Here is a 27,907-nt window from a genome sequence, read left to right on the forward strand (position 1 = left end):
TAAATAATGTTGGTTTTGACTAGTATTTGTGAAAGAACAGTTAGCCTCTGTTGATTTCTCTACAGTTGATGGGTTTTTTTGAGTTTTTAATGAGGTTATAAGTGTGTCTGTGTGTATTTATAACATTAGATTGTTTCAGACTCACATTCTCTGGTTAATTCAGCTTGCCTGAATTCTTTTAATATGGCATTATATGTAACAAATCATTCAATAATCTCAAGAAGAACTAGTATTTTTACTAGTATTTTAAATGATATGCTATTAAAAAAAAAAAAAAATTCAGAGAATTACAGTTCAGAAGCTTGTTTTTTTTTTTTTTTTTTTTTTTTTTTTTTTTGACATTATGAATTGTTTAATTATGCTTGTGTTTCTATTGAGATGACAACAATTTTTAAAATTATTTTTATTTTTTGCTTCTTATCTATTTTGCCAAAGTGTCATCTTTTGGAAGCATACCTAAATATATTATTATTATCATTCAAACATCCCTATGTAGTCAAAGACTCATCACAGGAGTTCCCTTTGTCATACACACAGCTCATCATACTGTGTCATAACTTCATTCAGATTCTCTGCAGACACCATACTTTCAGAAATCATCGATAATACAGATATCTCCATTCCTCCACAAGAACATATAACAAAAATTATACCAAGTATCCCAGAGGAAGTCCAGTTTGATGATGTCTCAGATATTTTTCCTAATGAAGAAGAAATAATAGATACTGGCCATCCACAATTCTTCAGAAAGAAAAAGTCCAGGGCCACTGAAAACAAATTCCTCACAACATAGGAAGCCAGATGATGCCACCAAAAATAATGAAACATTTCTGCAATGGAATTTTCATGGATTTTGTCAAAATATCGATGACATCAAGGCCCTCTTGCAGAAGTATAAACCATTCTGCTTTTATCTGCAGAAAATATACTTGAAGCTGGTGACAATCTGGCATGTAAACTCCTCCTCTTTCATTGCAATTCTTCTGCTGTAATCAGCAATATCCTTGCCCTCTACCCATACTCTTCTCTCTGTTATCTCTAAAAAAAGCCATATCACATTTGTCAGCATATCCGCTCTCCAGCAAAAAGGCTGCAGGTTTGAATCCCACCGTGGTCATGGATGTTTGTGATTGTCTGTGAAAATACTAGTGGTAATGATGAATGGTAGATGGCATTGGTGTAGATGATGATGATGGTAGTTGCTGTTCATTGTAGATGGTGGATTGAGTAGTGGAGACAGAGTTGTAGAGTAGGTGCCCTCCCTCAATGAGTCTTTGGACTCCCTGGAGGTATTATGCAATAATAATAATATTCTTCTCCATCAATTACTGTTTATAATTTGTGGGTAAGTGAAATTAAGCTAATCACAAGGATGATATAAAAACTGAATATCAGAATATTCTGCATATCTTAAGTGATTACTTTGAAAAACTATTAAATTATTATTATTATATGGGCACCTCCATGGAGTCTGAAGCCTCATCGTGATAGATAACATTGTTAGAAAGTATCTATCCAGGAGGAATGCAATCAGGAGTCATCATTACTTGAAGTAAAAAAAAAAATCAGTGGAAATCTGAAATGCAGAAATATCATGATCATCATCAAATTATTTATATGGATCCTCATACTCAAGGGGTGTATAGAATATTAATATAGTAATGATAGTAATATGATACATTAGAAGGTAACGTCATTACTGACCTCCTACTAACAAATTAATCTGTTATCTTATCAGGACTGTAATATTATCAGATTTTTTATTTCTGTCTTCTAAGGCATTTCTGAGTGTGTTACTCTGCCTAGATCTTAGTTTTCCTCTGGCTCTTTTTCCTGCCATTCTGAAAAAAAAAAAAAATCTTGCTAACATTTGGTCTTTCATTATTATAGACCCTAACACATTACATTAGCTCTGCCGCACATTCCTGAATGCTAATAATGTCAAGTTTCTTTTCCTTCCTCATATCCTCATTTTTCATATGATGCTGTCATCAGTACCATATGTTCACTCTTAATCTTTCTTAGAATTTTCATATCTGTGGTGTTTAGTCTTTAACCAAGCGATTTATTTCAAACCCAGCTCTCAAATCCATATAAGTTAAAATTGGCTTGAACACTGTCCTATATATGGCTAGGTTTAGTGTTTTGAGTAATTTCTCTCTTATTTCATACAGATTTATTAATTTGACTTTCTACCATACTATCTTTGTTAATTCTATTGTCTATTTCCATTCTTAATTTTCCATCTTCACTGAAAATTGTGCCTAAATAGCTGAAATGTTTTACTTGTTCAATAGTTTATATTCAAATTTCAGCTACTGCTTTCAGTGTTCCTGACTATATTCATAGCTTTGCCTTTTTATTGATGATACCAAATTTATTCGAGCACATATTCAATTTAGGAATCCTATCGACTTATACTGGATTTATTTAGAAATATAACATCATCTGCGTAAAGTCAACTGCCGAGATTAACATCTGCAATTTTGATATCAGGTTTAATGCCACTTTCCTTCATAATGTAATTCATATAGATGACAGGACATAATGTGAACTCATGTCTCACACCTGATTTAACATCAGATCATCTTTTTGTACCTTAATCATTTCTAAATACTGATTTACAGATCAAATATTGCCAAGGTTTAAGAGTCCTGGAATTGATAATAGCATCAGAGTGAAGGTACATCCTACTCTGCCTCCAGTCAGGGAAAGTGACCATGCAATCTTTTTTTCTGGAAGGTTGCTAAACATGTGAAATTCTCTGTTAAGATAGAATTTATGTTGAACTATAAAAGTGTTAAGTATGGCAGACTTCGGAGGCAGCTTGGAGCAATGCCATGTCTTAAGAAGCTACAAGGAAAGAAAAAAAACTACAAGTGGGAGTTAAGTGGATAAATAGAAATATAAAGCAGAAGCTGCAAAAATAAAAAAATATTGTGGAGGAATATATAGAAACATGTAACGGCATACTCATGAACAGTACAAAGTATAGTGGCAAGAAGGATGACTAATATTTACCATATCAGTCACCAGAAAGATCAAATCGGATTATAAGAGAAAATTAGCTAAGCAGGCCAAAGTAAGTCCAAAATAGTTTTTTTTTTCTGCTATGTGGCAAGTAAGTGGAAGGATGATTTTAATAAATTCTTATGGTAGAAAGATGACAGAAGCAGAAGATATAGTTGAGTTGTTGATTGACAAGTTGTGGTGTATTGTAAACTGGAGATTTTGTTAATCAGTGATGTGACAGAGACTGATATGAGAACATGAGGTAAAGAAATGGAAGCTGCTCATGATTTTGAAAAATATCCATGTGAATTCAGCATGTTCTACATTATTATCATTATTCAGGCCTCTATGGAGTCAAAAGACTCATCGTGGGAAGTCCTTCCTAAGAAACACAAAGTCTATCAAGACTCATCGAGGGGAGGTCCCCCCCCCCCAAGAAACACAAAGTCTATCATACCACTCCTTGAACTCATTGACCGTTCTTGCTCTCACCATTCCATTAGGCAGTGCATTCCATGTTTCAACCACCATCCATGCAAAGAAACCACTCCTCACCCTCTTGCTCACAGTTTCCTTTTGTAACTTCAAGGGATGGTCTCTTGTCATCACTCCTTCCTGCTGTTCAACCAAGCGAAAGAACTCCCCAATGTCAACCCTGTAACCACCTCTCAACAGTTTAAAAGTCTCAATCATATCACCTCTCCTTCTATCCACCAAACTCTGCAGTTCACATTCCCTCAGCTGATCCTCATAATTATCATTGTAGAGTCCTGAAACCATCTTTGTTATCTGCCTTTGTACCCTTTCCACAGTTAATTTATCCCCTTCAAATCCTGGGGACCAATTCTGAGAACAATAGTCCAAGTGTGGTCTGATCAGGGTCTTATACAACAGAATGATAACTGTTTTTTCTCTGCAGGTCAGTGTCCTTCTCGTTATTGCAGCAATCCTCTGTGTTACCTTCACCACCTTTGCAATATGTCCCCTAAATTTCAGGTTTCTATCAATCATGAACCCCAGATCTCTTGTCTCCCCTACTTCCTCCAGTATAACTCCTCCCATAGAATATGCAGTGTCCCATCGATGTTTCTCAAACCTCAAGACCTTACATTTTGCTGCATTAAACTGACACCCCCCATTCATTTTCCCATCTATCTAGCTTATTCAAATTCTCTTGCAGGGCTGCTGCATCCACTATTAGTAATAATCCTTCATAGCTTCGCATCATCTGCAAACAACTGAATATCCCCTTGCAATCCACTGACAATGTCATTGATGTAAAGGTTAAACAATATAGGTCCCAGTACTAAGCCCTGCGGGACCTCACTTGTAACCCTCTGCTTCCTTGAAACTGCCCCACCATACACAACTCTCTGATACCTATTGCACAGCCAATCCTGAATCCAGTTGACCAATCTGACATCCAGACCCATGTGCTGCAACTTAAATATCAGTTTATCATGTGGCACCCTGTCAAATGCCTTCGCTGTCTAAGAAAATGTCAGTATATACCTTTCCCCTCATCTAATGCTCTTGTAACTTTATCATAAAAGGCTAGCATATTGCTAAATCAAGAGCGCCCCTCCACAATTAGATACTTCCAGTCTGCTACTGCCTTTATGCAATGGCACTATCTTACCTTCCTTCCATTCCATGGGCACCTTTCCTGCAGCCAGACTTTCATCGAAAAGCAGGTCAAAGGCACTGTCAGTTCCCTAGCACATTCTCTCAAAACTCGTGGTGAAATACCATCCAGTCCCACAGCTTTACTGACATCCAGAGTACTCAGTATTTGAAACACACTCTTCTTCTGTTCCTCTAAACCTCGAACCTGCCCTATCCCTCTAGCATTAAAACTGACTCCTCCAGGATGAAATACTCCAATAAAGTGTTCATTGAACAATTCTACTATGTCCTCTGCATCAGTCACTCTATTCCCATTTTTATCCCACAACATCATCCTTCCACAGTCATTTCTCTTCCTACTGGCCACATATCTAAAAAATTCCCTAGGATTTTCTTTGGATCTTAGGGCTAATCTCCTCTCATATTCCAGTTTTGTCTTCCTTACCATACTAGTCACTCTTCGGGCCTGTGTCTTATAATCTTCATGCATCTTCTCTTCACCTGTCAACTTATATCTCTTCCACAGCCTCTTTTTCGCATGCAATTCCTGTTTAATGTTGTTTGTCATCCACTTTACTCCAAATTGAATGCAAGAGAATTGTCAGTGCTTCTAATAAAGTTGTTTAAACTAAGTCTCAGCTCTGACAAGGTTACAAGGGAGTAGAAAGATAGTTCCATTACATAAAGTTGGCTCTAGTAATACAGAAGTAGCAAATTACAGACAGTTAATATCTAAGAAATAGGTAGTTAAAGTATTGGAAATGTTATTTAATGGTAAAATCCAGCAATGGGTGGGTAGGAATACATACTCTATGGTGGGCAGCATGGTTTTGTAAAAGGTAGGCACTGCCTTAGTAATTTACTCACATTTAATAATAGAGTGACAGCAGAATTAGATAAGGGAAATGGTTATTCCATGAATACTGCTGGACTATGCAAAGGAACTTGGCAGAGTTCCTTTGCACAGTATACTGTATGAAAAACTGTCACAAAAGTTGAACGAGGTGGGAATAGATATGATGTTCGTTGTGAAACACCGGAGAGTGATATATAGTGGAGTGTAATCTAAGCAGATGAGGGTGACTAATGGAGTGCCTCAAGGCTCTATACTAGGTGCACTACTCTTTAATTCATGTTAATGATATAGGGAATGATTTAAGGTGTGTGTGTGTGTGTGTGTGTGTGTGTGTGTGTGTGTGTGTGTGTGTGTGTGTGTGTGTGTGTGTGTGTGTGTGTGAGAGAGAGAGAGAGAGAGAGAGAGTGAGGGGGTAGTGATATTCATTTGTTTGCTGATGATATGAAACCAGTTTAAGCATCTCTATCATATCACCTCTTTTCTACATATCCTCTTAGATCTACAACTTATATTTCCTCAACATCTCCCTATAAGGGATGACCTCTGGAATCCAGGGATGACCTCTGGTTCTCCCAGGGGAGAACCAGAGGTCATCCCTGGAAACTGTATAAAGAGGGTGTGAGTAGGGGAGTGAGAGGCAGGTTTTTTTCGTGCAGAGTTGTGAATGATTGGAATGCCTTGCCTGAGAGTGTGGTGTCTGCAGGGAGTTTGAATGTGTTTAAGACCCGGTATGATGAGATGTGTGTGAGATAAAAGGACCTCCTAGATGAGTCTTTGACTCCATGAGGTCTTGTTTAATAATAATAATAATAATAATAATAATAATAACCAATATTTTAGAGTTACACTTTTGCCTTAGTTACTGGTTTCTGGACCTTCTCCAGAGCTGAAAGTTGAGATTGAGGTGACAAATCTGTGCACAGCAGTTCACTAGTGGCCTGATCATTGGTCTTCCACAGTAGGACAACCACTTCTTTATCTCTTCTTGTCAGTTACTTATCATAGCGGGCAATGCATGGAGTCTTTGCAACTTCAAGCCTCTATAATCAGTTTGTCAAAAGTTATTGCCATGCTTTTTATAAGAGTTTAATAAGATCACATGTAGGTGACTACTATACACAGATTTAGTCACATGGATTTTGGACTTCCTCATTTTTTTCTTCCAATTTTTAATCCAAAGGTCTTTGGATTAAAAAACTTAGATAAACACAAAAGAGGAGATATGATAGAAATTATAAGTTATTAAAAGGGTTTTATAGGATTCACACAGAAGACCTTTTTGAATAATGACCTGAATAGAGAGAACAAGGGGTTACTCCTGAAAATTGTGTGAGAGTTTTGATTAACAAAGGTGTGAGGGGCTAGAATTTTTGCTTTGAGGGTGGTGAATGGATAAAATGGATTACCAGAGGTGGTTGTGAGTGCTCTTTCAGTTCAAGAAGAAGTGTGATAGGTAAATAATAGCTGGAACAGGCCTCTCATGATGAGTCTGACTCCGTGGAGATGCCAGAGAAAAAATAAAAACATTAATAAAATTTGGATAGATCATCTTTCAATACATTTACTCCACTGTGTCTCTCTGTTGGGAGGGTTTTTCACAGTTTAAAATCTAATCTCTTTCATCAGATTTGAAATTGTTGAAATGAACAAAGTTATGGAGCATCTTTCCTACAGTCCACACTTTAACTCCATCAGACTTCTAGTCATTTTCTAAATTAAAGACTCGTCAGATTTAAGATCTAAATATTAAATAAAACCTATTTTATTCAGTAAAGAAATGGTTTACTAGTACATATAGTATGTGAAATTTATGCAAGTTGGACATTACTAGCAAAATATAACTACATGATTAATACTAAACTGTTATGCTTTATGTAACAAAGAATTTCACCTATATTGTTATGCCTTCGACTTAATCTGATTAATATTTTATAATTCACTAGGTAAAATTATTATTTTCTCAGGTATTTCATGGAGTCAAAGACTTGTGAGAAGACCATAATAACCAATATTATTATTATTATTATTCCTGACACCTCCAAGGAGTCCGAAGACTCATCATGCGAGGATACCTACGACTGTCTCAACCACTACACCGAAGCTTTACTACGAATCATCTCTATCAACGCCATCTACCGCCCACCTCCACCACAACTAGTATTCTATGTCCGTAAATTGCGTGTGTTCTGAAGGGCCGATTTGTCTGTATTCACACAATACCTATCATATTTCTGATTGAACTCATTCATCTGACAAAACACTCACAGTGGTCTCTATAACCCATTCACCCACCACATTCTTGCACAATTTCCACATGTGACCTCCTGTTCTCTCACTTCCTACATGTATTGATGAAAACTACCCTTTATAACCCTCAGACCTTCAATCTGTTCTCATAAGTACTAAAGAGTATTCCATAGTCCTGTCACAACCTTGATTACTCATTTCTGGATCCTCTTTACCAGTTCCTCATCTTCATGGAGCTGATCTGTGCGCATAACCCATACATGACCTTATTAAAGCACTATAATGAAGAATAATAACACCTATCTGTTCTTGCTTGTGAGTGTGTTTATTCACTGTTCAATATTCAAGTAACCTAATGACTGCCTTTGCAATATATGCTCTAAACTTCAATTTACTATCCACAATCACTCCCAAATCCCTGGCATAATCAGTTGCTTGCAGTCCCTTTCCATCAATGTGATCTCTTCATCCCAAAGTGACTGCAACCTTACATTTTGCTACTTTTAACTGGTTGTTGCCATTATCCTCTGTATGTACTTTGGGATGAAGAGATCACGTTGATAGAAAGGGGACTGCAAGAAACTGATTATGCTAACTGCTCGACCTGGTTGGCATAATCAGTGGTTAGCATACCTGCTCTCCAACCAAGAGGTCATGGGTTTGAATCCTGCTGTTTGCATTCATGTTTGTAAAATCCTGGTCTGGATGAGCTTGTATGTATCTTGAGTTTATAAGGATTATCTTTAAAATAAAATTAAGTCTATTTAAATCATCCTGCAGGATCTTACATCATTTCCATTGACTGTCACCCTTCCTAGCTGGCATCTTCAGCAAATAGCTGAATATTTTCCCTTAAATAATTAACATCACTGATGTATCAATTAAACAACAGTACCAACAGTACCAAGCTTTCCAGTACACCGCTAGTCACCCACCTTCTCCTGGATGCATTTCCCCCCATATACTACTCACTGATGTCTGTCCATCAGCCACTCTCTTTTCCGTATCACCAGATTCATGTCCATTCCAATTTGCTCCAGTTAATGTAATACAGTTCCACGTGGTATCCATTTCAATGGCTTGACAAATTCCAGTGATACACTGGAATTTGATTTCCTTTATCCAACTAAATTTTTCACTGTATTCTAAAGTTTACCTTTTTTCTGAATTGCCTTTCACCAACTTCTCTAATACCTTAACAACCACTCCCGAGGTAATGATTGGTCTGGTCTGTAATTTCTACCTACTCTGTTTTAGTGCCTCCTTTATGCAGCTGCAAACTATCTTGCCCTCTTTCTGGTTTAATATCTTCTGAGTGCTGTTTTTTTTTTTAATTAAACGCATGGTCAAAGAAACAGTCAATTCCCTTCCACATTGTCATAAAATGCAGGCTCATATCCTATCTATTCCCATGTTCTGCAAAATCCTAAGTACCTCAAATTCACCTACCTCTACTCTCACATATGGCAATTCAGCATCTTAACCTGGATGGATGCCCTTGCAAAGTGATCATTTCGTAATGCAACATTTTTTTTTCTGCTTCTGTCACCTCACTGTTATCAGCACTAATTCAAGTTATCATTACATAGTTCTCCTTCTACCCAACCTATAGTGAATTTTGGAATTTTCTTTGGCCTACACAGCTGGCTTCCTGTCATAATCTTTTTATTTCTTACCATACTGATCATCCTTCTTCCTTGAGCTTGTTGATTGCCTTTCTCTTTATATACACCCTCCAAAACTTTTACTGTAACTCCCAATTAATGATGCTATTCACCCATCTAACTCCTATCTGGTTTATCAGACTGTGCTACTTGACTCTTAATACACACTCTGATACTGCTTACTTCATATACTCTATTCCATTTCACTGCTCCAAGCTGGCTCTTTGGTTTATAATAATCACCTGCTTTGTAATTCCACATATTATTATTATTATTATTACCCAAGATGAGCCTTTGACTCCATGGGGAGTCAAAGACTCACCTAGGAGGTCCTTTTATCATACACACAGCTCATCATACCGTGCGTTAAACATAATCAAATTCTCTGCAGACACCACATTTTCAGGCAAGACATTCCAATCATTCACAACTCTGCATGAAAAAACCCTACTTCTCACTCCCTTACTCACAGCCTCTTTATACAGTTTCCAGGGATGACCTCTAGTTCTCCCCTGATCTCCCACTATTTTCTATAGAATCGCTCCAGCATTGAATCTATAACAACCCCCTTAATAACTTCTAGGTCTCTATCATATCTCCCCTCTTCCTCCTGTCCACCAGACTCTGCAAGTTGCATCTTCTCAATCTTTACTCATACTCGAAATTCCAGAGGTTTATAAAATGCCTTAGTCAGTCACCTCTGGACCCCTTCCAACATCTCTTAATCCTTATGAAAACCAGGCGACCAAATCTGGGCACAATAGTCCATGTGTAGCCTAATCAAAGTCCTGTAAAATGGAACAAGAATCTCCCTTCTTCTACAAGTCGGTGTCCTCCTCATCATTCCCAGAAGCCTATGTGTTGTCTTCACAATTTTGGCTATGTGTTCCTTAGATTTCAGATCCTTATCCATTATCACCCCCAGATCTCTTATTTCCTCCACCTCTGATAATATATCCTCACCAAGCATAAATTCTGCATCTCATATATGTTTTCCAAATTTTAAAACCTTACATTTTGCAATATTGAACTCACATCCCCATTCCCGTGCCCAATCCTCAATTTATTCAAGTCCTCTTGCAAGGCCACAACATCTTCTCTAATCTTCATGGTTCGTCCCAACTTTGCATCATCTGCAAACAACTGAATATCTCCATCCAAATCTTCACCAATATCATTAATATACAAGTTAAACAGTAATGGCCCTAAAACAGACCCATGAGGCACACCACTAGTAACTTTCCTTTTCCTGGACAACTTGTTGATACCTATCAGATAGCCAGTCTCCAATCCAATATACCAATCTAATATCCAACCCCATCCACTCTAATTTGACTATCAATTTATCATGCAGTAATCTATCAAAAGCCTTTGTGAAATCAAAGTATATTACTGTGTGTCCTTCTCCTCTGTCCATGGAAACAGTCACCTTATTGTAATAAGTAAATAGATTACTAAAACATGACCTCCCTTTAGTAAATCCATGCTGTCCATGAAAGATAATACCATTGTTGTCAATCCAATTCTGGATCCTAGTTATAACAAGCTTCTCCAACAACTTACTACAATACCTGACACACAGATTGGCATATAGTTTGATGCTTGAGTTCTATCACCTCCTTTATGAAGTGGCACAATCTTGCCCTCCTTCCACTCCTTAGGAACTTGAACCAGTGCAATACTCGAATTAAAAAAATATGTCAAGGCAGGTGTCAACTCTCTGGCACATTCCTTCAGAATACACGGTGATATATTATCAAGTCCCACAGCCTTATTTACATCTAGTTTACTCAACTCCCCATATACCTGTTCCTCACTTATAGTCATTCTCTCTTCCCCATCATCAAATGCTCTCAATCTCTCCATGAAGTCACATTCACAAGATTGAAAGACCTTTATGAACTTCTCTTAAGTATCTCCACCACACCTGCAACAGCTGTCTTTATACCATTTTTTCTAATCAATGTCATTCTTTCTTTTGCTGGCTACATATTGAAAGAACTCCTTAGGATTCTTTTTGGCTTCATTATCTAACTGCTGTTCATACCTCTCTTTAGCTACCCTCACCAACCAAGTCACCTACCTTGCCTGGTCTTTGTTGTCCTCATTGAATTGGTTATTACCACTTCTCTCATGCTGCCTCCATAATGCCTTTTTCTCTGTATTGCATGCTTAATCTCTTTATTCGTCCATTTCACACATAGTTTATTTAACCTTCTCACCCTTAGAATACATTTAGACATTGCATCGACTAGAGTGTTTTTGAAAATCCCTCAAGCTGCATTGATCTCTTTTCCAGCTTACTCCTCATTCCATACTACACCTGCAAGCTGTCTCCTGAGCTCTTCATAATCACCCCCCCCCTTGTAGTTACACATATACCCTTTTCTTACAGAGGTCCTCACACTGCTGACAACCACCCAGGTAATCACCTCATGGTCACTCTCACCAATTGGTGGGTGATTTGACACTTCATTTATAATCACATCCTCTGATGAGATGACCAAATCTAAGACCCTCAATCCTCGTGTGCCCTATGTTACATACTGTCTGAAGTAGTTATCCCTCAAAATCTCAGGAAACTCATTTTCTTTACTTCCAGTTGCTATCTCATCATTCCAGTCTATATTGCCATAATTAAAATCACCCATGATGATAATTCTTTTCTTATTTGCTTGGCTGATTTGATTATACATTTCATAGTCACTACTATCCACATTTCCTGGTCTATAACAACATCCAACCAAGTATTTCATTCCATTCACCTGTATCTCACACCATACTGCCTCAAAACTACTGGCACTATTTCCCTCTTGCTTTTCTACTTTGTATGGACATAACTCTTTCTCTATCATGAATAGCACTCCCCCTCCTTTTTACCCCTTCTATCCTCATGAAACATATCATACCCTTCCACCTCTATTCCTGTCAGGATGTCGTCCTCATATGACCATGTCTCACTTATTCCAACAATTAATATATAATTATATAATATAATATAAAATATATACAATTAATATATATAATATAAACATATATCCCTTCATAACTGCAAATTTCATGTTGCCAATTTCTCAGGTCAAGAATCTACCCCAATCAGAAGCAGTGTGGCTACCGTTGTTAAACCAAGTTCGCTGATGTTCTTACCAGATCCAGTGTTCGCAAACTGAGTCATCACCATTGTGTGTCAGATGTCGACTCCTTCCAGGAGGTTGACTACCATGAGCTTCCACCATGTATGATTTTGTGCTTCTCTTTTGCATTCTTCATAAGACAAAAAAGTCCAGTCCTTAATATTTCCCATCCAGATCTGTTCTTTGTCTTCCTCTTCTTCTTTTTCCTTGCATCATTTGTTCTAGAAGTGTTTTTTGAAGGCCTTAGTATGTGACCAAGGTTGGTGGTTTTCCTTTTCTCAATGGTTTTCAAACAGAATCCTATCTTCTCCAGTTATCTCTAAATTAGTTTTTTTTGGCAGTCCATGGGATTCTAAGGATTCTTCTGGGGATACACATTTCAATGGCTTTTAGTTTATTTTCACAATATTTTGATATTGTCCAGGTTTCTGCTCCATATAGCAGTGTTGACCATACATAGCATTTGGACAGCCTAATTCTTGTTTTTGTGTGAATTTCCCTTGAGGTCAGAATGTTTTTCATGCTAATGAAGGTTGATCTAGCAATTTCTATTCTTCTTAATATTTCCTTATCACGCTTTCCATTCTCTGTAATTAGTTGATCCAAATATGCATAACTCTCTACTTGATGTAAGGTATTTCCTCTGATCTTAATATTTATATCAGGTATATTCTCTTTTTCTCTTGTTACTAGCATGGTTTTGGTTTTTTTGAAGTTGAAATTCAGTCCATATTTTTCACTTAGTTTCAGCATCTCTTCTAGTAGGTTTTGAAGATCTTTTTTTATTTTCAGCCAGCAGTTCCGTATCGTCTGCATATCTTAAGTTGTTCACGTTTCTGCCTCCTATGCTGACTCCTTTAAATTCTTCTAATTGCTAAAAGATATTTTCAATATAGAACTTAAACAATAGAGAAAGAACACAGCCTTGTCTGACACTGTTCTTTACTAGGAATTCCTCCAAGGTTTCTCCTGATATTTTTATTGAGGCAGTTTGTCCCCAGTATAGATTTATTAGTAATCTGGTATATCTTTATCATTTGCTCCTAATTTTTTTATGCATTCTATTAGTTGTTCATGTTGTATATTGACAAAAGCCTTTGTGTAGTCAATAAAACATAAGTAGACTTCTTTCTCCTTCTCCAGATATCTTTCTATAATAGTTCTAATATTGAAGAGTCCTTCTCTAGTTCCTTTGTTTTCATGAAAATCAGATTGTGTTTCATTAATTTCCAATTTGATTTTATGTTTATTTCTTTCCTGGATGAGAAAAGAGAATAGCGTGGCAGGAAGGGTAGTCAGTGTGTTGCCTAGGTATGACTGTGGTGAAATGAGGCGGAGAGCAAAGATTATGAATGATATGCAGGCTGAAATGAGTGAGGAGATTGGAGTACAGTTTGTTAATGTGTGGAATGAGTTTGAGGGATGAAATAAGCTATATGGGAGCGATGAACTGCATTTGAGTGGTTATGGTGTGAGTCGCTTGGAGAGACTGCTGCTGGAAGTTAGAGAAGTGAATGAGAGAATGAATCAGATCGAGAGGGGAGTGATGTGGAAGAGCAGGAGAGATTGAAGAAGTGGATATGAATGGGGAAGTGAGTGGTATGAGTATAGAAAATGAAAGAATGGGTGTGCAAGAGAAGCAGGGAAACAGGGAGGCTCAGAGTGGACACCTTTCTCATACACATGCTGTGTATGAGAAAGGCCACCTTTCTCATACACAGCATGAGAAAGGTGGCTGCTCCAAGAGGATATGAAAGCATGTGTAGACAGGAAAGGAATGGGATGACTGGTAAATCAAGAGGAAACAGTTAGAATTGAAGAGGGTTCTAAAATGAATAAGCAGAAAGGGATATGGCTCCAGTTGAGCATGGAGAGATCACATCGAATGACTGGTATCAGTGGAACTAGCTGTAGATCCAGGAATGAGCTGTTGTGTTTATATACAAATGCTAGAAGTGTAAGAAACAAGGCAGATGAAATGGATGCACTAATTGAGTTTGTTCAGCCAAAGATTGTCAGAATAAGTGATATATGGTTAGATGAGGATAACATCCTGACAGAAATAGAGATAGAAGAGTATGATGTGTTTCGTGAGGATAGAAGGGGGTAAAAAGGAAGGATGGGGGAGTGCTATTGATGATAGAGAAAGAGTTATGTCGATACAAAATAGAGGTGCAAGAGGGAAATAGTGCCAGTGGTTTTGAGGCAGTATGGTGTGAGATAGAGGTGAATGGAATCAAATACTTGGTGGGATGTTGTTATAGATCGGATAATGTGGATGGTGGTGATAGTGAAATGTATAGTCAAATTAGCCAAGCAAATAAGAAAAGGGTGATCATTATGGGTGATTTTAATTATGGCAATATAGACTGGAATGATGAAATAGCAACTGGAAGTAAAGAAAATGAGTTTCCCTGTTACATACAGAGGGCACACGAGGATTAAAGGTCTTGAATTTGGTCATCTCATCAGAGGATGTAATTATAAATGAGGTGTCAAATCATCCACCAATTGGTGAGAGTGACCATGAGGTGATTACTTGGATGGTTGCCAGCAATGCGAGGACCCCCCTGTGAGAAAAGGGTATATGTGTAACTACAGAGGGGGGGTGATTATGAAGAGTTCAGGAGACAGCTTGCGGGTGTAGCGTGAATGAGGAGTTAGCTGGAAAAGAGATCAATGCAGCTTGCGGGATTTTCAAAAACTATCTAGTAGATGCAATGTCTAAATGTATTCCAAGGGCGAGAAGGTTAAATAAGGTAGGTGTGAGATGGATGAATAAAAAGATTAAGCATGTGATACAGAGAAAAAGGGCATTGTGGAGGCAGTATAAGAGAAGTGGAAATAAACCAATTTCATGAGGTCCACAAAGACCAGGCAAGAAGGGTGACTTAGTTGGTGAGAGTAGCTAAAGAGAGGTATGAACAGCAGTTAGCTAATGAAGCCAAAAAGAATCCTAGGGAGTTCTTTCGATATGTAGCCACCAAAAGAAAGAATGATTATGGAAGGATGACATTGATTGGAGAAAATGGTATAAAGACAGCTGTTGCAGAATGTGTTGTGGAGATACTTAATGAGCTGTTCATAAAGATCTTTCAATCTTGTGAATATGACTTCATGGAGAGATTGAGAGCAGTTGATGATTAGGAGGAGAGACTGACTGTAAGTGAGCAAGAGGTGTTTGGGGAGTTGAGTAAACTAGATGTAAATAAGTCTGTGGGACTTGATAATATATCACCGCATATTCTAAAGGAATGTGCCAGGGAGTTGACACCTGCCTTGACATATTTTTTTAATTCGAGTCTTGCACTTGGTCAAGTTCCTAAGGAATGGATGGAGGGCAAGATTGTGGCATATCATAAAGGAGGTGATAGAACTCAAGCATCAAACTATAGGCCTATCTGTGTGTCAGGTGTTGTGGTTAAGTTGTTGGTGAAGCTTTTGAGAACTAGGATCCAGAGTTGGATTGACAACAATGGTATTATCTTTGATGGACAGCATAGGTTTGCTAAAAGGAGGTCATGTTTTAGTAATCTACTTAATTATTATAATAAAGTGACTGCTTCCTTGGACAGAGGAGAAGGATACACAGTAATATACTTGATTTCGCAAAGGATTTTGATAGAGTAGCTCATGATAAGTTGACAGTCAAACTAGAGCAGATTGGGTTGGATATTAGATTAGTGCATTCGATTGGAGACTGGCTATCTGATAGGTATCAACAAGTTGTGTATGGGGGAGTGATATCCATGAAAAGGAAAGTTACTAGTGGTGTGCCTCAGGGGTATGGTTTAGGGCCATTACTGTTTAACTTGTATATTAATGATATTGGTGAAGATTTGGATGAAGATATTCAGTTGTTTGCAGATGATGCAAAGTTGTGACGAACCATGAAGATTAGAGAAGATGTTGTGGCCTTGCAAGAGGACTTGAATAAATTGAGTGATTGTGCAAGCAAATGGGGATGTGAGTTCAATATTGCAAAATGTAAGGTTTTAAAATTTGGAAAACAAATATGGGATTCAAAATTTATGCTTGGTGAGAATATATTGTTGGAGGTAGAGGAAATAAGAGATCTGGGGGGTGATAGTGGATAAAGATCTAAAATTTAGGGAACACATATCCAAAATTGTGTAGACAACACAAAGGCTTTTGGGAATGATGCGGAGGACACTGACTTGTAGAAGAAGGGAGATTCTTGTTCCATTGTATAAGGCTTTGATTAGGATACACATGGACTATTGTGCCCAGATTTGGTCACCGGGTTTCAGAAGGATGAAGAGATGTTGGAAAGGGTCCAAAGGCAACTGACTAACGTAGTTTCCGACCTCTGGAATGTCGAGTATGAGGAAAGATTGAGAAGATGTAATTTGTAGAGTCTGGTGGACAGGAGGAAGAGGGGAGATATGATAGAGACCTACAAGTTGGTAAGGAGTTGTTATATGCCTATGGTGGAGAAGTTCTGCAGAGAATAGTGTGAGATCAGGGGAGAACCAGAGGTCATCCCTTGAAACTGTATAAAGAGGGTGTAAGTAAGGGAGTGAGAGGCAGGTTTTTTTCGTGCAGAGTTGTGAATGATTGGAATGCCTTGCCTGAGAGTGTGGTATCTGCCAAGGAGTTTGAGTGTGTGTTTAAGACACGGTAAGATGAGATGTGTGTGTGTGATAAAAGGATCTCCCAGATGAGTCTTTGACTCCATGAGGTCTTGGGGTAATAGTAATAATAATAATATATCATAACTTTTGCTATCTGACTGATTGTTCTGTACTCATCACATTTGATTGTCATAGATTTTTAGGTAATGGTAGGAATGTCGGGTACTTAAAATCTTTTGGCAGGTGTCTCCAGTTTTGTATATTTTGTTACATATGTCAGTCAGTTATCTTATAGCCTTATCATTTAATGTCTTTAGATATTCTGCCATAATTCCATCCATTCCTGGAACTTCTCTTGGTTTCAATTTCCTAATGGCATTTGTTACTTCCCAGATAAGAATAGTAGGCCCTTCCAAATTTTCTTGCAACAGCTTATCTATTCTATCATGATTGCAGAGTTCCTTTGGATACTCTACCCATCCATCTATCCCTTATTTTTCTTTCTCCATTAGGATGTTTCCACTAGCATCTTCAGTGCAACAAGAGCCTACCCTTTTTTCAAGATTTGCTAGTTATCTCCCTAACTTTTTCATGAAATTCTCTGGTTTTGTTCTTTTGTTCAATTTCCTTACATTTGTTGTAGAGTCATAGTTCTTTTGAAATCCTACATTCTTTCCTGATCTCTTTGTTTAAGTTCATGTATTCAGGATGATATTTGTGTTTCTTTCTTTCCTTGATCATTTTCGGTATCTTAAACATAAAAAGGCAGTAAAACTTCCTTTTTTATGCCCTCTTTAAATTTCTGCCATCTATCCTCAATCTCGTCTTTAGGGTAAGGATACTTGGTGGAATCAGGAATGTCAACAGCAGCGGATTGTGCCAGTTCCTTTAAAAATTTATCTTGTATTTCTTGATTTTTAAGGGAGCCAAGATCATATTTTTCTATGTTTATAGTTTCATTGTTTTCTTTAATTTTATTGCTGCTTTAATTACTACAGGGTTGTGGTCTGATCCAATACGAACCCCTGGATATGTTTTGGCTTGTAAGATTTTATTCCGGAATCTTTTTTTTTTTAATCATTATTATTATTATTATTATTATTATTATTACGGGCAACTCCAGGGAGTCATTAGACTCATCGAGGGAGGCCCCAAATCATTTTCAACACAACTATTCGACATTCATACAGTATCTATCATACCTCGCCTTAAACTCATTCACTGTCACAGCATCCACCACAGACTCAGGGAGCGCATTCCACTCATTCACTACTCTAAAAGTAAAGAACCCAGCTCTAACACCTTTACTAACCACACTTTTGCCCAGTTTCCATGGATGTCCCCTAGTCCTCCCACAACCAGCCCTGTTCTCAAAAATATCTTCTGAATTAATTTTATAGAAACCCTTCAGTAATTTGAATGTCTCAATCATATCTCCCCTCCTCCGCCTATCAACCAATTTTTGCAACCCACAAATCCTCAACCGGTTCTCATACGGTTCATTCCACAGACCTGCTATCATCTTGGTCACTCGCCTCTGGATCCTCTCCACCTCCTCCCCATCAAGAAGAAACCTAGGTGACCAAATCTGAGCACAGTAGTCGAGATGAGGTCTTATCAAGGCTCGATACAGAGGAACAATAACCTGCTTGTCTCTGCTTGTCAACGTATTCTTCAGCAACCAAGTGATTTGATGAGCTGATTTGGCCACTTTTGCAACGTGTCCCCTAAATTTCAATTCCTTATCCACCAACACTCCTAAATCTCGTGCCTCATCAATTTCCTGGAGCACGGTTCCACCAATGCAGTAAACTGCCTCCCATCTTTTCACCCCAAAATGCATAACCTTACATTTTGCCACATTAAATTGACATCCATTCTCCCTAGCCCAGACCGCCAATCTATCCAAATCATCCTGCAAAATTTTGACGTCATCTGCATTCACTATTGCCCTACCCAACTTCGCATCATCCGCAAACAAATGAACTGTTCCTCTCAGATCCTTTCCTATATCATTTATGAACAAATTAAACAGCAGTGGTCCAAGAACAGATCCTTGTGGTACACCACTAGTCGCAGGCCATCTTGTGGACTCTACTCCTGAGTAAACCACTCTCTGATATCTCTCCGTCAACCACCCTCCTATCCATCTCACCAACCCTATGTCCATTCCCATATGCTGCAATTTACTGATTAGAATTCCATGTGGTATCCTGTCAAAGGCCTTAGCAAGGTCCAGCAGAATCACTGTAAACCCATTACCCTTATCCAGTTCAGCCATCACTGTGTTATAATACGTGAGCAAGTTACTGAGGCATGACCTACCCTTCACAAAACCATGCTGTCCCCGATACAGTATCCCATTTTCTTCTATCCAATCTTGTATTTTCCTCTTGACTATTTTCTCTAAGACCTTGATAATGATTCCTGTTATGCTGATTGGCCGGTAATTTTCAACAGCAGCCTTGGAACCACCTTTGTGCAGTGGAACTATTTTCCCCTCTTTCCACCCCCTTGGGACTGACCCAGTCCTGAGGCTCAAATTAAACATAATGGTCAAGGGCACTGACAATTCTTTGGCCGCTTCACGTACGACACGAGCTGGTATACCATCCAATCCCACAGATGTATTGACATTGAGGTTCTGTAATAGACTAGTTACCTCTACCTCATTCATCACAATTCCAGTATAAGCTGTTGGTTCCTCCATTTCCGCAAAGCCACCACCTGGATGATATACTCTTGCAAAGTGCTCGCTCAGTAATTCCACAACATCGACTGATTCAGTTACCTCCCTACCCTCAGCATTTTTTAAGATCATTCTACCATGAGCATTTTTCCTTTTACTTGCAACATATTGAAAAAACTGTTTGGGATTCTCTTTAGCCTGCATGGCCAATTTCCTTTCGTAATCTGCTTTTGCTTTTCTTACCACCCTTGTTACCATCCTGGCCTGAGCTTTATACTGTTCATGCACCTGATGGTCACCCTTCTCCTTAAATTCCCTCCACAATTGTTTCTTTTTTTGCAGCTCAAGCTTAATAGTGTTATTCATCCATTTAACCCCTACCTGATTTATTATTCGGACTCTTGGTATACAGTCAACCATTGCCTCCAGCAAACAGTTCTTAACCACCTCCCATGCACCATCAACATCCAGCCCTTGCAGTTTTACATGCCATGGCATTGAGCCAAGCACACACCTAAGCTTGTCATACTTACCAGCCCGGTAATTTCACATATACCCTGTCTTAATTGTAAATTCGACTCCTTTAGCCACCTCCCAAGTTATGACCTTATGGTCACTCTCACCAATTGGTGGCAACATGGTCATGTTCTTTACAGCTACATTCTCAGTTGCAATTACTAGGTCCAGCACTCTCTGCCCCCTGGTATTTTCCAATACATGTTGCCGTAGATAGTTGTCCCTTAATAACTGCATAAAATCCAATTCCTTCCTCCCATGTGCCCTCTCCTCTTTCCAGTCAATGTTACCATAATTGAAATCACCCATAATAATTACCCTCCTTCCATTCATTTCTTCTATTTGCTTATGCATACTATTCCCACCATCCACTCCATCACCCGGTCTATAGCAGCACCCAGTTGTATATTTTGTTCTGCTAGATTGTATCTCACACCAAACAGCCTCAAATGTGCTTTTTTCCCCATCCTGCAGTTCAACTTCTATACTCCTTGGCTGAAGCTCATCAGCTATCATCAATAACACTCCTCCCCCCTTTTTATTCACCCTGTCACTCCTGAACACGCTATACCCATCGCATTCAATCCCACTAGCTTTATCATCTTCTGTCAGCCATTTTTCACTAATACCGACAACCTGTGGCCTGGAAGTGCCAACCATGGCCAAAAACTCTTCCTTCTTGTTCCTAATACTCCTGGCATTAGTGTACATGAATTGCAGAAGCCTATTTGTCCCATCCCTACTCTGATGCCTTATACTAACTATCCCATTCTGATTTGTTGTCCTTCGTACTCGCCCGGGCATAATATACTCATTCATACACTTAACTGCCCCCCCTAAAGTCTGCATATCTACTCCCCCCCTCTTAATAAATCTAGTTTCCCTGAGTCTGTACATCCACTTCCACATCATTCATCAACACTCTTTCAAGTCTCCGTACACCAACTCCATTCAAATGTAACCCATCCATCTTATATAAGTCCTTTCGCCCATCGAACTCATTCCACACATCCACAAATTCCACACCACTCTCCATGCATAACCCACGCATAAAGTCATTGGCAATTATGGCCCTCCTTCTAAACACTTCGCTGTCATACCCCGGTAAGATACTCACCATCCTAACTCTCTCACTCTTCTCTTTTGCTACCTCAAACAACTCCCTCACATCCTCTATCATTTCCATTTTGTCCTCTTTCAAATCATTCGTTCCTGCCACTATTATCATCTCTTTCACCCTCTGTTTTTGCAGTCGAATAGATTTGCTGACGTCCTTTATGTTCGCACCCGGCTGGTACGACTTCGTTAAACTCTCAATTATTACGCCTCTTAATAGCGAATCCCCATACAGCACTCGCTCCTTCATTTTATTGACGTTTACGTACATTCTATTATTTGCCGTCACAGACTTCCGCCGGTTATTTGTCGGTACGTTCAACACACATTTTTGCATACGCTCCAGTTGTCGTTTGGCTCTGTGTATCGCGCCATTTAAACGGGCAATTTCGCTACTTGCATTTATCTCACCATTTTCATTGTCGATCAAATCATCCATTCCTTCGGTGTTTCTACCTTCATTTACACTTTCAGCGACGCTCTCACACATATCTGGCACTACCACGCAATTCTCTAGTACACCGCCATTTTCTACATTCTGACTACCGTTAACGATATCAGTCTCGATACACGAAACACGCTTGAAGTCTCATTCTCTTTACACTTTCTACACATATTAACTCCACTATCACTTTCTAACCAGACTCCTACCGCTCTTCGCAAGGCATACATCTCACAGACAGCACATTGCATAAATTCTTTTACATCAAAACTCTTAAGCAAGCATGGCGACCTGGCTGCCATTTTTTTCTTTATCGGTGCCATGTGTACGCTATCTTTTCTTAAAAATAATAATTAAAATAACAGAAAACACGCAAAAATTGCACAGACACACCAAGAAACAAAAAGCAAACAATACTACTTAAAATTCTGGTAAAATATCTAATGTTAACACAATATAATACTGATCTTTTCAGGAGCTCTCGACAAGCCGACGATCTAATCCGTGCGACACCAAGCGACCAACCAATTATACCAACCATTATATAGTCAATCTGGTTCCTATAACTATAGCTCCATGGCTTTTCCATGTTAAAGTCTTCTAGGAAGTTGGCTAAATAAAGTATTTGTTATTATCTGATTGTTTTCTTCACAGAACTGTATTAATCTTTCTCCTCTTGGATTTCTATATCTGAGGCTTTGGTTTCCCATGCTGGAAGAGATCTTTTCTGAGCCTACTTTAGCATTTAGATCTCCTGTAACAATAGTTATGTCATCTGATTTTGCATTGTTAGTGCATTTTGAATGTCTTCATAGAAATGTTCTACATTTTCATCTGAGTAATCAGATGTAGGTTCATATATTTAGACAATAAAAATATTAAAAAGTTGAGCTGCAATTTTTAATGCAATTGCTCTGTCACTTATGGGCCAAAATCCAAGTAAGGATTGGGCAATTTTATTTTTTAGTACAAATGCTACTCCATTCCTATGACTGTCTCCACACGAGTATATAATTGAATGGCTCTTTTTGTTTATTTTTCCACTATTAGTCCATTTGACTTCACTGATACCAGCAATGTCAATTTTCATTACTTCAAGTTCTTGTATAAAGTTATCTAACTTCCCAGCTTCATATAAGGTCCTTACATTCCAAGTTAGAAGCCTTAAGAGAAGATTCTTGGTTTTTAGGCATGAAGGATCAGGAGATACCCTCCCTGAAGGGTTTAATGTATCTTCCTCATATGCTGTTTTCATAGTATCTGTCTTACATTCCCCAGTTTCTTTCTCTTCTTTCCTGTAATGTTTCCAAGAGACAACAGTTGCAGAGGGTCCAACCTTGTCTCTATTGCTTAAATCCAACATGGTTCTCTGTTTCATGGTTTACTATGGAAGATTACGTGGTGAGGTTTTTGTCTCTTCCACGGTGACTGGCCACTTCTCTGCTTTGTCTTGGAGTTCTCCCAGACTATGTCACGTAGTTTGCTGTCATGCCTTCGTTACCATTGTCAAATTAAAATTTGGTCATTTGTTAACTCTGCCATTATGATCTTCAAGTGCAACAAGGAGGAGACACTCTCCTTCACTACAGCATAAAATGCTGATACCCTCACTTACTTTTACATGCCAGTCGAGGCACGGTCATTACAATTACATGCTCTCTAAAGTAATCATCTCTTGCAGCAATATAAATTCCATTTCCTTCTATTCTTGCGCTGAACTATGTTTTCATTGTTGAATTCCATAATAACTATTGATCCTGCACTTTGCTAATGAATGGCATCCACATCCTATATTAGCAACCAGCTGTATATTTCACCTTGTTGCTCTCCATCTCACACAAAATGGCTATGCACTGCCATCTGCATCCACATTTTTTCACTTTCTTTGTTGACTTCAGCTCTTCTGCTATATTAGCAACCCCCCATCCTGTTCTCCTAGTCCTCTCCAAAAATACTGTACCCATTGCATTCTCTCCCTATGAATATATCATCCTCTGTCAACCACATTTCACTAATACTTATAATCTTTATCTAAGTTGAATTAACCAATGCCAAAAACCCTTCCTTGTTCCATTTGCTTCTGAAATTAGTATATATAAACTGCAGTATGCCCTTCATCTAGGACATTTTAGGACAATATTCAGCATCATTTGATTATTATTATTCCATTTCCTACCTCAAGGATACCTGCACACAACTGCCTTAGTCTCCCCTAAAAACTCTAGTTTCCCTGTCTCTCACCTTCTAAACTCTCACTAAACAGCACTATCTGAACATACCTTTTCCTTACTCTCTTACTATTCTCATTTAGTTATGCCAGCAAATCTTTCATATGTTCTTCCATACCACACTTTCACACTTTGTATCCTAACAGCATCACAGACATCCTTAATGTTTTCCTAGGGAAACACAATTTTATCATACTCTGCTTATCATGGAGTCCATATAAAGCTCTCTCCTTACACTGCCTCTTTCTTACTCTGCTTTTGCCTCATATACTTCTCTTGTGCTTCACAGCTATACCACTTGCCTGGCATTTCTCTTATTGTTCTCTTACATTTTGACCTACGTAGCATTCTACTTATGTGTTTATCTCTTTCATTATCATTGCATTATTCTCCTCATTGTCCACCTTTTTCTTTCATACTGTCACACATAGCTTGTTTACCCTCACTCACTCACTTCCACCACCTTACTTTCAACAACATTGTCGACAACATTCTAAACTTCTCATTTCACTCTTCACTCACTCACTCACTCTTAATTAACACAATATTATTCTGCTATTTATATTTATTTATTTATTTATTTATAGTGTATTTATAAGTTAATAAATAGAAAATGGAATGCTGCTATTATTATTTTAGTAATAATAACATATTTAAACATAATAATTGGATTTACTTCTTCATTTATTCTGATTTTTTATTTTTGGAGATCATCATCATTTTAATATAACGATTCTAATTCTGAATGGCTATATCTTGCAGGTTTGTTTCTCATGATATAAGAACATAAAATAAAATTCAAATCTATAAATTCATAATGAAAATTAAGCAAATTTCTTGTCAAATTAATAATGATATCAAATTTGGTTATAATCAAGATTAATAAATTTATGAATATTAATAGGTAAACGACCTCATCCAAAGTTACCGATGAAAGTGCCTCTGACTACGGTTAAATCACCAGAGGAAGTTACTGGAGTAAGGTCACCTGATCCTGAAACGTGGACTGTACCTCTTGAGATTGGTAAGGGACTGCAATGGACCGATGGCAAGACCCCTGGTAAGTATTTCATAAAGTTAATACAGAAAAAAAAGAAAATACTGATCCTTCCTCATTATTTTGGCATGAAATCCATAGAAACCAATATTAAACTTATTGCAATTTTTATGTGAAAAATGGAGCATGGTTAGTGATTATTCTAGATTTTTTTCTAAATGCATGAGTTGGCTGGGGATCAGAAAGTGAGCTGTCATATATTTGTTCTTATTGAAACTTAATAATGTGGTGCTTGTGTATCCTTGTTGTGATACTTCCATACTGCAAGTCTGCCAGAAGAAAGACTTCACCGTTATAAGTTAGATTCTATTCACTGACTAGAGAACATTTTCTAGATCTCTTTTTGGCTGAATCCCAAGTCACTCAATCTTTGGCACAGACATGTAGTATTCTTTCTCCTAGAAAGTCAGGTTTTTTAACTCTGCAACTCAAAAAATAATATAACATTTAGGGTATAGGAATACGGGATAGCAGCAGTGATTTGTTTGTTGTACTCTCACTCCACTGTCTTGAAATCATTAGTAGTCCTGAAGTCAAGTATTGACAATCAATAAGAATGGAGACTGGCTGCCCACCATTGCCAGAAGTTAGTTAGTTAGCTCTTAGAGTTATGCTTTTCTTCCTTTAGTAATAAAAGACATTAGTAGATTTACTTATTTTTTTACTTAAAAATAATAATGAAGAATGAAAGCATCCATTTTTTTGTCTGTTTGCTTTATTAAAAGTAATAAAAATGTCTTTACTTTTAATTGATTACATCACAGTTGGAATTCAGTGATTATTTATTGAAATGCATGAAGTACTAGTTTCTTTCTTTTTAGGTTACACATTGGTCAGCATTCATTGTGAAGAATTTATGGAGACAAAATGTGGCAGTATAGCTCAGTCGATCCTCGGTACCTCCAGTTATGTTATTTTAGTCGGTTGTAATTTCATGCCGTCCTGGTTGGCCGAGTGGTTAGCATGTCCACTCTCCAGCCTGTGGGCTGTGGGTTCAAATCCCACTGTGGGCATGGATGTTTGTGAAAGTAGTGATGGTTGCCAGTAGATGGCATTAGTGTAGTTGCAGTTCATTATAGCTGGTGGATTGAGTGATGGAGACAGAGTTGTAAAGTAGGTACCCTCCCTCAATGAATCTTTGGACTCCCTTGAGGTGTCACGTAATAATAATAATATCACATAATAATAATAATATAATAATAATAACATGTTTTTTTACTAAATAATTTAAGGAAATTACAATGTCAACTAGGATATACATTAAAATAAATTTTAATATACTTCAATATTTTGGCAACGTCACGTTGCCATTTTCAAGAAACTTAAGAACCAGACACGTGCACGCAGTCACAACAACAGTATGTGAGGAAGAAGCAGGAAGCTATTATTTCTCCTAAAGTCCAGATGGTGCCCCCCCTAGCAGGCAATGTTGGTATTCTTGGGCGATTGGGCTGAAGGTCTTCTGATGTAGGTTTCCCAAATTTGAGGCAGTCTTATGCAGCCAAATTTGTTGAGGTTTGGATTGTTTCTTAGTGGTGAAACTGATTCCACGAAAAGCCTTTCATATTTGTATTTACTACAGTGTATTATCGTGGCTTTCTTCCACCGTATTCTATGGCAGGTATCCAGCGCATGGTCAGTAAGACCAGAGTGGCTGTATTGGTGAAACCGGATGTAGTCCTTGTGTTCTGAAATTCTGATATTTGCTGTCCTGCCTGTTTGGCCAAAGTAGGACAGCTTACAGCTGCAAGGGACCTGGCATACACCAGGTAGGTCTGGGGGGGGGGGAGGTTGGTCTTTAGTAGAGTGGATAAGGGATGCCAATTTTTTTTTTTATATGATCTGTAACAAGAAGTTAAGTCATGTTTTTTTAGGATTTTTGTAATTTTTTCTGAGGTTTCTCGGATATAGGGTATGGTGATGGATTTAGAGTAATCCTTGTTGTGTGTGTGTGTGGGGGGGTTACTGGTTTCAATATTTTTTGGATCTTTTTGGGGGGGGGGTAGCCATTGGCTGAGAAAGTGTTGAGAATGTGGTTTAGTTCTGTGGTTAGGGCATTATCATTTGAACAGATAAGTTTAGCCCTGTTGTGTAGTGTCTTAATGACTCCATATTGTTGCGAGGAGGGGTGGTGGGATTGTTGGTGAATGTATCTGCCTGTATGGGTGGGTTTTCTATACACTGAGAAAACCGAGGTTCCATCAGGCTGGCAGGTGATTAGTGTGTCTAAGAAAGGAAGGTAGTTGTTTTTTTATTCTTCAAGGGTGAATTTGATTCTGGGGTGTTGGTTGTTTAAGTGTGTTAGGAAGGAGAAGAGTGCATCAGAGCCATGTGGCCAAATAGCAAACACATCATCAACATAGCGAAGCCAAATGGTTGGTTTTTGTGGGGCAGAGTTTAAGGCTTTCTCTTCAAAAAAGTCTCCATATAAAAGTTGGCCAAGGGTGTGGAGAGTGGAGAACCCATGGCTGTCCCCTCTATTTGCTTGTAGAATTTTCCTTGCCAAACAAAATAGCCTGAGTTCATTGTGAACTGAAATAGGGCTGTGATATCAGGAGGAAATTTAGCTTGGATTAGCTCGAAGGATTCTTTGAGTGGGACATTTGTGAATAAGGAGGAGACATCAAAACTGACCATTATGTCAGTGTGTTGGAGTGTAAGGTTTTCTTGCTTTGAAGTGGGCTGAGTTTTATATGTGTGAAGATGTGTTGCCAGTATAGTGTGA

General features: G+C 38.2%; 1 protein-coding gene across 3 annotated transcripts in view; it reads left to right on the plus strand.

Moving 5' to 3' along the window:
• LOC150109181 (uncharacterized) overlaps window positions 1–27,907 on the plus strand; it is a 648,231-nt gene that overhangs the window by 569,199 nt on the left and 51,125 nt on the right. For all 3 annotated transcript variants that reach the window (XM_090406029.1, XM_090406020.1, XM_090406040.1), the window contains one exon: window positions 25,030–25,185. In XM_090406029.1, the coding sequence (XP_090262155.1) occupies window positions 25,030–25,185 (156 nt within the window). The remainder of the gene's footprint in view (window positions 1–25,029; window positions 25,186–27,907) is intronic.

This window comes from Typopeltis vanoorti, chromosome 2 (assembly GCF_054136105.1).
Source record: "Typopeltis vanoorti isolate ZY-2024b chromosome 2, IOZ_Tvanoo_1.0, whole genome shotgun sequence".
In the NCBI taxonomy this organism is placed as follows: Eukaryota; Metazoa; Arthropoda; class Arachnida; order Uropygi; family Thelyphonidae; genus Typopeltis; species Typopeltis vanoorti.